At 47.1% G+C, this 13,569-nt stretch overlaps 1 protein-coding gene across 1 annotated transcript in view; it reads right to left on the bottom strand.

The window, feature by feature from the left end:
* Nucleotides 1-6,886: 6,886 nt before the first annotated feature.
* Nucleotides 6,887-13,569, bottom strand: part of tnfsf12 (TNF superfamily member 12) — a 45,627-nt gene continuing 38,944 nt past the window's right edge. The window contains exon 6 of the mRNA XM_043683454.2: nucleotides 6,887-12,258. Within this exon, the coding sequence (XP_043539389.1) occupies nucleotides 12,013-12,258 (246 nt within the window). The 3' untranslated portion in view covers nucleotides 6,887-12,012. The remainder of the gene's footprint in view (nucleotides 12,259-13,569) is intronic.

Consider the following 13,569-nt stretch of genomic DNA (forward strand, 5'->3'; position numbering starts at 1 on the left):
TTAACTCTATCCATGCCTCTCATGATTTTGTAAACCTCTATAACATCACCTCTCAATCTCCTACATTCCAGTGAAAAAGGTCTCTGCCTATCCAGCCTTTCTTTATAATTCAAACTTTCATTCCCAGCGACACCCTGGTAAATTTCTTCTGAACCCTCTCCAGCTTAATAATATCCTTCCTATAACAGGGCAACCAGAACTGGACACAGTGCTCCAGAAGGGGCCTCACCAACGTCCTGTACAACTTCAACATGACGTCCCAACTCCTGTACTCAAAAGGTCTGAGCAATGAAGACAAGCTTGCTAAATGCCTTCTTAACCACTCTGTCTATATGTGAGGCAAATACATATGTGTACCTCTAAGTCCCTCTGTTCTACAACCCTACCCAAGACCCTACCATTAATTGTATAAGTCATGCCCATGTTTATTGCCTCAAAATACATTACTTTGCATTTATCCAGATTGAACTCAGAAAGTGAGGACTGCAGATGCTGGAGATCAGAGTCGAGAGTGTGGTGCTAGAAAAACACAGCAGGTCAGGCAGCATCCGAGGAGCAGGAAAATCTACGTTTCGGCAGCAGTCCTTCATCAGGAATTTGAAATTCCTGATGAAGGGCTTATGCCCGAAACGTCGATTCTCCTGCTGCTCAGATGCTGCCTAACATGCTGTGCTTTTCCAGCACCACACTCTCAACTCCAGATTGAACTCAATCTGCTGTACCTTTTCCAGTCCTCCCTGCGCCCTGGACATAAAACAGATTATCCTTTAGTCAGTACCACCAAACTCATCCCTGCCTGCAGAGAAATTGTCCAGTTGGAAGATCGGGCCCTGACTGAGACCTACAGCAAGACCCAAAGGCAAGTCTGAGGCTTCCGCACCCTTTAGAAGTCAGCTTATCCAACACTCTGATTTCCTTGTACCCTCAATCCAGCTAAGCTCCACTCAGCCTTCACCGCATAGTTCGACTCTTCCAGCCACCCACTACTGACCTATGTAAACTCCCAGAATCCTAAATCCTTCGATTCAAAGATACTCATCGTCCTATTTCAATCCATCTATTAGTTACTCTACCCTCCCTCAGTCCCACACCCATAGTCCTCCCCTCCCTGAGATCTCTGCCCTCTTCCAATTCTGGCCTCTTGCTCATCATAGGTTTCTGTCTCACTACAATTGGTGGCCGTACACTCGGCTGCCTAAGCCTCAAGCCATGGAATGACCCCTTTTAACCCTTTCTCTGTCTCTTTATCACTTTTCTCCATTCGGACACTTCGGACTCCTTGACCAAAGCCTCGTGATGTCACTTAATACTGTGTTATGTCTGAGGACTCTCCTGTGAGGTCCCTTTTGGGAGCTTTTAACACATGAAAGGTGATGTATAAATGCAGGATGTTGTTGCAAGGTCATGATCTCTAACTCAACTTTAAGCTGTCACTTCTTGTTTGCATGGCCCTCTCTAAACATCACGACTTAAACCTTTCTTAACCTTCCTCCTGACCCCTGCCAAATAACAAAAACGTGCACACTATAGAGTTCCATCCAATATCGTTTCTTTCAAATGCAAGCAAAGCAATTTTTTTAAGAAGTAACAATAACTGATGTCTGGTAACTAATAAGTGGAAAAAAGTTATTACTAAACAAGTTCCTTAAGTTCAAATTGTGTTCCAACCTGGGAACATCCTGAGAGCAAAATACCAGAGACATCAAATGTAACAGCTGAAAGCGAAGGCTGCGGTGTCGGAAACCCAGCCACCAGTTGTTGCACCGCAAGATCCCAAAACATGGTAAACACAGGATTATTTGTTTTCATGATGTTGGGGTATGAATGTTGGCCTGGAAATGACAGCTAGCAACTCTCCCCAGTCTTCTCTAAAACAGTGAGGGGGTGTCAGAGGCTCTGTTTAACATCTCTTGACTATGCTGCATGTCTTCAGTGTTTCACTGAATTCTCTTTATTTGCACTCATAGAGTCATACTACATGGAAACAGACCCCAACGTCCAACTCATCCATACCGACCAAGTTTTCCAAACTAAACTACTCCCACTTCCCTGCATATCCCTCTAAACGTTTCTTATTCATGTACCTGTCCAAATGTCTTTTAAATGTTGGAACTGTATCTGCATCTACCAAAGATTTCCAACAGATTTGACAGGCACAAACTCTCCTTGACAAATCTGCGCTGACTTAGTCCTATTTTCCCATGCACTTTCAAGTACTTTGCAATCTCATCCTTAACAATCATAGAATTCCTACAGTATGGAAACAGGCCAATTGGCCCAACAAGTCCACACCAACACTACTAAGAATAACCCACCCAGACCCATGTCCCTACTCTATTGCTCAAATTTCCCCTGACTAATGCACCTAACCTACACATCCGTGAACACTGGACAATTTTGAATGGCCAATCCACCCTAACCTCCATATCTTTTGACTGTGGGAGGAAACCCACGCAGACATGAGGAGAATGTGCAAACTTCACACAGGGTGGAATCGAACTCAGGTCCCTGGCACTATGTGGCAGCAGTGCAAGTCACCGTGCCACCCATGGAGTCTAATAATGGACTCTAAAATCTTACCAACAACTGAAGTCCGGCTATCTGGCCTAGTTTCTTGTCTTCTGCCTCCCTCCCTTCTTAAGCAGGGGTGTTAGATTATTCATTTTCCACTGAGATCAAAGCAGATCTGGACAGGAAAGCCTTAGGGACAGACTCCCTCAAATTATCATACAGTCATAGAGTTGTGCAACATGGAAACAAACCCTTGGGTCTTAACTCATCCATGCCAACCCACTATCCTAAATTAATCAAGTCCCATTTGGTAGCATTTGGCCCATATTCTTCTAAACGCTTCCTAATCATGTACCCATCCAGATCCCTTTTAAATGTTGTAATTGTACCAGCCCCCACTACTCCCTCTGTCCATACACACATCACCCTCTGTGTGAAAAACTTGTCTGTTAAGTCCCTTTTAAATCTTTCCCCTGTCACCTTAAACCTATATCCTCTAGTTCGGGACTCTACTACCCTACCAAAGATTTCTAACAGATTTGTCAGGCATAACCTCCCCTTGATGAAACTGTGCTGACTCAGTCCTACTTTCCCATGCATTTTCAAGTACTCTGCAATCTCATCCTTAATAATGGACTCTAAACTCTTACCCATAGCCTATTCACTCCATCTATTCAAGGTTTGTGCGAAGATTTGTAGCTCGGGTGCTCGTTGTTGTGGTTCTGTTCACCGAGCTGGGAATTTGTGTTGCAGACGTTTCGTCCCCTGTCTAGGTGACATCCTCAGTGCTTGGGAGCCTCCTGTGAAGTGCTTCTGTGATGTTTCCTCTGCCATTTGTAGTGGTTTGTATCTGCCACTTCCGGTTGTCAGTTCCAGCTGTCCGCTGCAGTGGTCGGTATATTGGGTCCAGGTCGATGTGCTTGTTGCTTGAATCAGTGGATGAGTGCCATGTCTCTAGGAATTCCCTGGCTGTTCTCTGTGTGGCTACTAAGGATAGCTGAGTTTGACTGGGAGAACACTACTATTATAGGACAAGCCAAACAGAGAACAGCCAGGGAATTCCTAGAGGCATGGCACTCATCCACAGATTCAATCAACAAGCACATCGACCTGGACCCAATATACCGACCACTGCAGCGGACAGCTGGAACTGACAACCGGAAGCGGCAGATACAAACCACTACAAATGCTGGAGGAAACATCACAGAAGCGCTTCACAGGAGGCTCCCAAGCACTGAGGATGTCACCTAGACAGGGGACGAAACGTCTGCAACACAAATTCCCAGCTCGGCGAACAGAACCACAACAGCACTCCATCTATGCCCCTCATGATTTCATAAACCTCGATAAGGTCACCCCTCAGCCTCTGACACTCCAGGGAAAACAGCCCCAGCCTATTCAGCCTCTCCCTCTAACTAAAACCCTCCAACCCTCTTTGTAAATCTTTTCTGAACCCTTTCAAGTTTCACAACTTTTTTATAGCAGGGAGACCAGAAGTGAATGCAGTATTCTGAAAGTGGCCTAACCAGTGTCCTGTACAGCTGCAACATGACATCCTAACCGCTATAATCTGCAGGAAAGAGGTTGAAGCCTTAGGGAGAATGTCGAAAAGTGTTTGTCCATTCATAGATTGTGCTGGCTTTCTTGGCAATTATTGCCAAATGCCCTTGATGGTAAGCTGGTGAGTCTTTGGAATATATGATTACCTACTATTCCCTAAGGAGGGAATTCCAGGATTTTAGACCACAGAACATTACAGCACAATACAGGCCCTTCAGCCCTCAATGTTGTGCCAACCTGTGAAACCGATCTTAAAGCCCATTTAAACTACATTATTCCATTATCATCCATATGTTTTACCCAATGACCATTTATGACCCTGGGAAAGTAACGGAACATTGATATAATTCCAAATCAGGAGTGTGTGTGACTTAGAAATAATGTTCTCATGTGTGTTGCCAGGACTGAAGGGTTTGAGTTATAAGGAGAGGCTGGATAGGCTGGGACTTTTTTCACTGGAGCATTGGATGCTGGGAGGTGACTTTATAGAGGTTTATAAAACCTTGAGGGCCACTGGTAAGATGAATAGCCAGCGTCCTTTTGCAGCAATGAGGGATCCAAAATTACAGGGCATAGGTTTAAGGTCAGAGGAAAAGATTTTAAAAGGACCTAAGGAGCAATGTTTTCACGTGGAGGGTGGTGCAAGTTTGGAATGAGCTGCCAGGCAAAGTGGTAGAGACGGGTACAATTACAGCATTTAAAAAGACATTTAGGCAGCTACAGGGATAGGAAAGGTTTAGAAGGATATGCGCCAAATGCAGACAAATGGGACCAGTTCGGTTTGGGATACCTGGTCGACATGGACAGTTTGGGCCAAAGGGTCTGTTTCTGTGCTCTGACTCTATCTCCTACTGCCTTTGTCCTTTTGGGTTGTGCTGCAATGGGATTGTTTGCAGTTGAGCCTGGGTTGCAATTGAGCTCATGTTGGCTTAGCTGTTGCATTTATTTCCAGTCTATTAGACACACCCTTACTCAGAATAGGTGTTACCCTTCAAATTCTTGTTGCTGTCAGGGTTTATACAATGAAGAATGTATTTGAAGGGTTGTGCTATCAGTGGAGCCATCTGTATACTGCAAGTTACCATGATTTCCACATCAGCAGTGTGATGATGACCCAGATCTTCTGGGAGTTTTAGGGTGTTGATTGAGAGATAAATATTATCCCAGGACATTGGGGAAAAGGGCCCAGTTACATTTCTTGGAAATAGTGGTCATGGGATCATTACCATCCACCTCAGTCTAATACCTCTTCTAACTCTAGCACCTCTGACTGTCCCCCAGAAGCACAGGCTGACAGGAACGGGAAATTGTAAGAGGAGAGAAAGACACTTCAGTTACAACATCTATCATCAGGTCTCTCATTGATGCAAATCAATCTAAGTCAGTACAACTTTGGTAAGAGTGGAAAATTGACAATGAGAATGCAGCTGTGAATTTGCAAAAATGTGAGTAAGAAGCAGGAGTGGGCTACGCAGCCCCTCAGGACCTCTCTCTGCCTCACAGCGCCGGAGACCTGGCTTCGGTTCCACGTGGAGTTTGCACGTTTGATTAGATTAGATTAATTATAGTGTGGAAACAGGCCTTTCGGCCCAACAAATCCACACCGACCCTCCGCTGAGCAGCCCACCCATACTCATTCCCCTATATTTACCCCTTCACCTAACACTACGGGCAATTTAGCATGGCCAATTCACCTAACTTGCACATTTTTGGACTGTGAGAGGAAACCCACGCCGACACTGGGAGAACGTGCAGACTCCACACAGACAGTTGCCTGAGGCGGGAATTGAACCCGGTCTCTGGCGCTGAGAGGCAGCAGTGCTAACCACTGTGCCACCGCGCCGCCCACACGTTCTCCCCGTGTTTGCATAGCTTTCCTCCCGTTTCCTCCCACAGTCCAAAGATGTACTGGTTAGGGAGGATTGGCCGTGCTAAATTATCCCGTGGTGTCTAGGGATGTGCTGGCTGGGTGGATTCGCCATGGGAAATGTAGGGTTACTGGGATGGGAGAATATGGGGGGGTTGTGGGATGCTATTCGGCGGGTTGGTGCAGACTTGATGGGTTGAATGGCTTCTTTCTGTATTGTAAGGATTCCGCGAATTGCACTGGGAGCATCAGCGCAGATATCATTCTCAGGTCTGTGGGCACATAGTGACTTAGAACTCGCTCTTGGACACCAGTACCCACCTCCTCACCTAATCAGTATTGAAATTGATGGCACAGGAGGACATTCTGCCCACCATGCCCTGTGTTAGCCCTTCGAGCTTTCCAATTAGTGCAACTCATCCCACCCTTTCCCCATAGAGTCCTGCAATTTTTCACCCCCTCAAATATTTATCTAATCCCTTTCTGAAAGTTCCCACTGAATCTGCTTCCACCGCCCTTTCAGGCAGTGTGTTCCAGATCACAATTACTCAATGTGTGAAAAAAAATCTCATTTCCTCTGCCCATTCTTTTACCAAAGACATTAAATTGGTCCCTCTGTGGTTACCAAGTAGCTGAGAACCATTTCTCCTTATTTACTCCATCAAAACTTTGCAAGATTTTGACAACCTTGCTTCAATCCTTTTTTTTAATATTAACAATCGCAAAAATCGCGGGAAAGGCTCAGCGGGTCTGGCAGCATCTGTGGAGAGAAATCAAAGTTAACATTTCAGGTTCAATGACCCTTCTTCATTGCTCAAAGCAGAACAATCTCAGATCCCCCAGTCTCTCCACGTAACCGATGTTGTTTGAGTAAATCCCTCTCTAACACAATGGGACACCTTGCCGAACTTTCCCCCCACCCCTCCAAAGATGACACACAGGGCTCAATCCAGAATAAAAAATAATGTATTGAAATACAATAATACCGACAAAGGCCTTTTTCATAGCAGCAACATTACAAAGCTTCGCTTGAGAGCTGACATCTCCTTGAATGAAAGTTAGGGGATGGTGCTTCAAATCAAATCACAGTTAGATACAGTTCAACCCAAATTCACAGTTTTTGAAGTAACGACAACATCTTTGGATGGAAACGTTCACCCGGACGTGTTCCTGAACAGAGATCACACAATCTCCACCCTCTCACCATTGACAGCGGGAAGGTGATGGGTGACCAGTCAGAAAGCAGAGATCCCGCTCTCCACCTCTCAGACTTTAAGACTGTCCACTTCTCCCCCAGCCAGTTTCCTGGGCTTTATTTATGAGGACAGAGAGCTCTTGCCGAACTTGTGCAGGTCTACCTAGAGGTGGGGGGGGCGGGGTGTCCAGATCTGGTTGCCATGCTTTAGGAAGGAGGTGTAGGTATTGGGGGGGAAAAAAGAGAGCAGGAGACGTTGTAGAGTTAGCTCTGCTGCTGGGTACATGGTCCCTGTCTTTACATGTACACTGCAGCCCCCCCCCCACTGACATCTCCCAACACCTTGGTAATTTTGGTTGTGTCCAGTTTCTCAGATGATGAGCAACTGCACCCTAACGAAGTGCAAATTCAGACAGAGAACCATGCACTAGCCCCCCCCCCGACAAAAGGGATGTGCCGCAGAAAAATCATTCCTGTTAACACTTTACATTACTAAATGACAATTCACGTTTGGTTAAATATACATACACACTATAAATCAAAACTAACACCCCCAAATCATGAGATGCTGAGGCTGTGGAGGGACGAGTGAAAATGACTTCTTGTTGGTTACGGGATCAACAGGTGAAGATAGAAATCAGCCACGATCCTCCAGGAAGGATGGAACAGGCTCGATGGGCTGAATGAAATGCAAAGAGGCAGTATTTAGGACATTATCAGCCAGCCACACGCAGGCACAGGTTCAGATATTGCTGGCTCGGCAACCATTCATAGAATGGAGCATCGAATCCATATCGTGGGAGCAGGCCATTTGACCTATTGAATCCACACCAACCATCTGTAGAGCATCCCATTCCTGTAACCCTGCATTTCCCATGGCTAACTCACCTAGCCCGCACATCCTTGGACATTATGGACAATTTAGCATGGCCAGTCCACCTAACCTTCACATCTTTAGACTGTAGGAGGAAACCAGAGCACCCAGAGGAAATCCACAGGGAGAAGGTGCAAACTCCACATTGGAATCTCCCGAGATTGGAATTGAACCTGGATCCTTGGCACTGTGAGGCAGCGGTACCAGCAGCTGAGTATCTCTTCAGATTTTGATTCACAGTTACTAAGGATCCTGTAACTCATTGAAAAACCTTCCAACATATTATTTGAAATCAAAGACAAATAAACCTTCCAGAATTTAGGTTAGCAGATTAGGTGCAGTCAATAACCAGCGACTGAGAATATCAAATGAATCTAAGCGGGAGATTCAGCAGAACGCTCTCCACTTACAGAGGGGTGGCGATGCAGAACTCACAAACTCAGTTCAGGAAAGCACTTGCCTACAATTGTTCTTGTCACTGCTCAATATCAAAATATCATCTTTGCAATCAAATCCCTCCTTGGTCCTCATTCCCCTCCTTATCTCTAACTTCCTCCAGCCTTAAGATCCTCCAGATCTTAAATTTCCTCCAGCCTGACATTAAACAGTAGCAAATTGAAGAGCCACAGAGAGCGGGCAGGAAAGATGGAGCTGAGGGAGAGATTAACTCAGTAATATTGGTATTAAATGGCCCAATCTAGCCGCGGGTACTTATGTTCCACAACCATCCAGGATCTCTGTGCTCCTCCAAATCCAGCATTCCCCGATTCCCATCTCTGCACCATCCTTTGTGTGAATGGAATGAGCTGCCAGACGAAGTGATGGAGGCTGGTACAATTGCAACGTTTAAAGGGCATCTGGATGGGTAATTGAATAGGAAGGGTTTGGAGGGATATGGGCCAAGTGCTGGAAAACGGGATTAGCATGATTTAGGATATCTGGTCAGCATGGATGAATTGGATTAAAGAGTCTGTTTCCCCAAGAGCTACCATTAAGTGTATTCGACCCACCTTTCTGCCCTTCCAAAATGCAACACCTCACATTTATCTAAATTAAACTCCATCTGGCATCCCTTGGCCCATTGACTCATTTGATTAAGATGCCGTTGTATTCTGAGGTAACTTTCTTCACTGTCCACTACATCACCAATTTTAGTGTCATCTGCAAACTTACTCACTATACCTCCAATATTCACATCCAAATCACTTATACAAATGTCGAAAAGCAGTGGACCCAACACCGATCCTTGTGACATATGCCTGGTCACAGGCCTTCAGTCCGAAAAACAACCCTCCACCTCCACCCTCTGGTCTTCTACCTTCGAACCAGTTCTATATCCAAGTGGCTGGGTCTCCCTGTATTCCTTGTGATCCAACCTTGCTAACTAGTGTACCATGAGGAACCTTGTCAAACCTCTTACTGAAGTCTGTATAGACAACATTCATCTCTGCCTTCATCAATCTTCTTTGTTACTTCCTCAAGAAAACTCAACCAAGTTCATGAGACACGATTTCCCACATTGACTATCCCTAATCAGTTCTTACCCTTCCAAATACATGTAAATCCTGTCCCTCGGAATCCCCTCCAACAACTTACCCAGCCCTGATGTCTTTGGCTGTGCAGTGCTCCATCCAGCCCTCCCTGAATCTTTAAGAGCTATTGTTTTCCTTCTAATCCTCTACTTCCCTCTCTGCAGCTTGACAGAGATCATTTCAGAATCCGCCCAGTGATTTAAGCCAACAAAAATGTTTGCAGCTCACTGAATTCCTGCACGCCCAGTATCGCTTGCCTCTTTTTCCAATACCTGTTATTCTCCTTTACCCCCCTCACCCCTGCCATGCCTCTTCCAACTCTAAAAGACCAATTTTTAAGTAGATTGGTTATTGTGATGTGGGTAGAACATTGCTGCCCCTTCCCTAGCTGCCCCTTTGAAAAGGTGGGAGTCAGCTGCCTTCTTGAACCGCTGCAGTCCTGCATGGTGCAGAGACCCCCACACAGTGTCGTGAGAGAGGGAGCTCCAGGATTCTGACCCAGCGACACTGAGGGAACCGCCGATATATTTCCAAGTCAGGATGGGGAGTGGCTCAGAGGGGAACTTGAAGGTTTGAAGGTGCTGTCAGAGAAACCCTGGTGAATTTCTGTAGTGCATCTTATAGATGGTACGCATTGCTACTCCTAAGCGTCGGTGGTGGAGGGAGGGGATGTTTGTGGATGTGGTGCCAATCAACCAGGAGCTGCTTTGTCCTGGGATGGTGTCGTGCTTCTAGAATGTTGTTGGAGCTGCCCCCATCCAGGGCAAGTGGAGAGTATTCCCTCACACTCCTTGTCAATGGTGGGACAGGCTTTGGGGAGGAGTCAGGATGGAGCGATTTGTCCAATGCCCTGATCGGGTCTGACCTCGCCCTCCCCAAAAACAACGGGCGGTTTTGGCAACAACATTCACCGTTGTGCTTTTGTTAATCTTCAAGTTCCTTTATCCCTAAAGGTGCCATTTCCTTCCTGAGCCGCCAATCCATCAGAAACCTCCAATCTGAAACCTGCCAATTTAACTATTTAACTGCAACGGGTCTCTCAGTAGCTCCAATGTTCCCCCCCCATCACACTGGAGGGTCACAGTTACAGAGCTGCCACTGGGGTCAGCGAACACAGGAGAGATGACGGACTGAAATTGGGCCTTTACCTATAATTCCAGCAATCTCAATTTTGAAGGCACTTGGGAACAGGAGCAGTGCAAACGATTCTCCATTCGCAGTACAGGATGCAGGCTACCCCAACCGAAAACCAGAAAGGGAACTGACTGAGTCAGGAAGCTGGGATAAAAAAAAAAACCCATGAGGAGACAGTAACAGCAATGACGAGGGAAAATAGTGAATCACTGCAACCTACAGAAGGCCACTTGGCCCATCATAATACTCCAGCTCTTTAAAAGAGCTTCCTCACTTTGCCTTTCAATCTGTGACCCTGTTGGAATTATTTGTGGGATCATCCTTTATCCCTTTCCCAGGTGGAGATTGTCAACTCTCTCCGAACGGAAAACCCTTCCCGTAACTCCCTCCCTACCAATTTCAAATCTCCGGTCTCTGGTTATCAATCCTGTCAGCAGAGGTCACTTGGGGGAGAAATGGGAAATGAAAGAGAGAAGCTCTGGGAAGAACACAACAGGTAATGTCTCAAAGACTTACACAATGCATACATCTTAACTTTCAATAGTGCTTTTTGCTCTCCCATTCCAACTGAGACCTTGGAGGTATTCCTGGATACTTGAACAGGTGACCTTTGCCCCCTGACCCCTGATACTTAATATAGCCAAGGGCCTGACCCTGCCACCTGCCAACCAATCATGAAACAGACAAAAACAAGTCTCCCGCGTTCTTACAAGAAGGAAAATTGTTTGAAGAAACTCAAATTGGAGATTAGAAACAGATTGGAAAAGCCTCTCCAGACTGACACCCCACACTTTCACTCTTGTGACATTTTGCGGCCATGGATCCTGGTACTGTCCTGTTGGCCGCAGCCTTGCAACCCTCAGGCAGCCAGCTATTCGACTGAATGGGGCACCACAGCCAAATCCTCCCCACTGCCCTACACGCACACGCAGCCAGGGTCCTCGTCCCATATCGGGGAAGAATCATGTTGGATATTAACCCCATGCTTTCTCTCTCTCTCTCTCTCTCTCTGTGTAGAGCCTGTTGAGTTTCTCTGGCACTTTCTTTTCGTGTCGCTGTCCAGAGAGTGAGCTCGAAAGTCAGGGAAAAGAGCTAATCTCGGACGACGGGAGGGGCAAATCGCAGAACCCTCTGGGTGTTTTCTCGCGCCAAGTGGTCTGCCGTTGTCAGGATTGCAGGTGGATCTAGTCAAAAGGAAGAAAAGGTACAAGAAAAGTCTGTCTCTCTCCCTCCCTCTCTTTGACACAGCGGTCTCTCAGTTTAAGAAGGCCAGGCTGTATGTAGTAGTCTCCCCACACACTTGCGCACACAGACACGCGGACACAGACGTGGTCCCCTTTTACAGCTTGAAGAGCCCGAAGTGAGTGAAGGTTTTGGGTTTCAGGTGCACCCCGGCGATGCTGTAAACACTGATCTGGGACTTCTTCCGGAGCCGAACTAATCCAGACGCTTGGCAAGAATGCACAGCCAGTTGCTGGCTGTAGGTAGGGGTCGGCGGTAATCCCTGAACACACCGAAAAGTCAATTCTTTGTCCACCATCACATCCAGCTTTAAGTAGGCTGTGGTGTTGTCATCGCAATGAACCTGCAGATACATCGAGAGAGAGGTTTGTCAGTTCCACTGACATTCAGGAAAGGAGAACAGAAATGTTCAAGCCTTCAATAGCTCACTCGCTCTCTTTCTCTCTCTCTCTCTCTCTCTCTCTCTCTCCCCCCCCCCACACCCCTCTCTTTGCTCTGCCTTCTCTTTACTCTCTCTATCTCCTCTGTCTCCGTGATCCCCCCGTCTATCACCCCAACCTCTCTCCCCCACTCCATCTTTTTATCGCCCCTCCCCTTCGCTTTCTCTCTGTCCCCCACTCCCCCAGTGTCTTTCTCTGTCCATCTCCCTCTCTCTGTTCCTCTTTACATTTCTCCCTCTCTGTCCATCCCCCTCTTTCTATACATCCCTTCATCTCCCTATCCCTCTCTCTATCCCCATCTCTTCCCTTCCCGACCCCCCATTTATCTCTCTCTTCCCCCCCCCCCAATCCCTCTATCCCCCGTTCCCATTCTTCAGAATGGAGGCAGAGATTATGGGTGTGAGTCCCACTCCTGACAATGAAATATCAACCTCAGCAGATGCACTAAGTGGGTGTGGGTGGGGGGAATGGTGGTGGTAGACTTTTGGAATTTCCAGCCCAACAGGGCCCTCAGTATACTTAAGACAGACAGCACTAGCCTTCTACATGTTAAAGATATCAAGGGATAGTGCGGAAAAATGGTGTTGAAGAAGATCAACCGTCATCTGACCGTACAACAATGCCTGCACCCTCAGCAACAATCCTCTCACAGTGCCCGCTCCCTCAATACTGACCCTCCAACAATAGCCACTCAGTCAGTGCTGACCCTCTGACAGCGCCCGCTCCCACAGCGCTGACTCTCCGACACTGCAGCGCTCCCTCAGCACTGACCATCCAACACTGTGATGCTCCCTCAGTGCTGACCCTCCAACACTACGAAGCTCCCTCAGCACTGACCCTCTGCCAGTGTAGCGCTCCCATAGTACTGACCTTCCGACAGTGCCTGCTCCCTCAGCACTGACCCTCTGCCAGTGTAGCACTCCCATAGTGCTGACCTTCCGACAGTGCCTGCTCCCTCAGCACCGACTCTCTGCCAGTGCAGCATTCCCTCAGCGCTGACCCTCCGCCAGTGTGTTGCTCTCTCAGCACTGACCCCCCTGACAGTGCCTGCTCCGTCAGCACTGACTCTCCGACAGCACCTGCTTCCTCAGCATTGACCCTCCTACAGTGTGGCGCTCCCTCAGCGCTGACCCTCCAACAGTGCCCACTCCCTCAGACAGTGAGGTTTAAACCTGTTTGACCAGTACTTAAAACGAAAATATTTTTTGGACAAT

The sequence above is a fragment of the Chiloscyllium plagiosum genome, unplaced genomic scaffold, assembly GCF_037043375.1.
Source record: "Chiloscyllium plagiosum isolate Xiang-an unplaced genomic scaffold, Cpla_swu_hap1 HiC_scaffold_44, whole genome shotgun sequence".
Classification (NCBI taxonomy): domain Eukaryota; kingdom Metazoa; phylum Chordata; class Chondrichthyes; order Orectolobiformes; family Hemiscylliidae; genus Chiloscyllium; species Chiloscyllium plagiosum.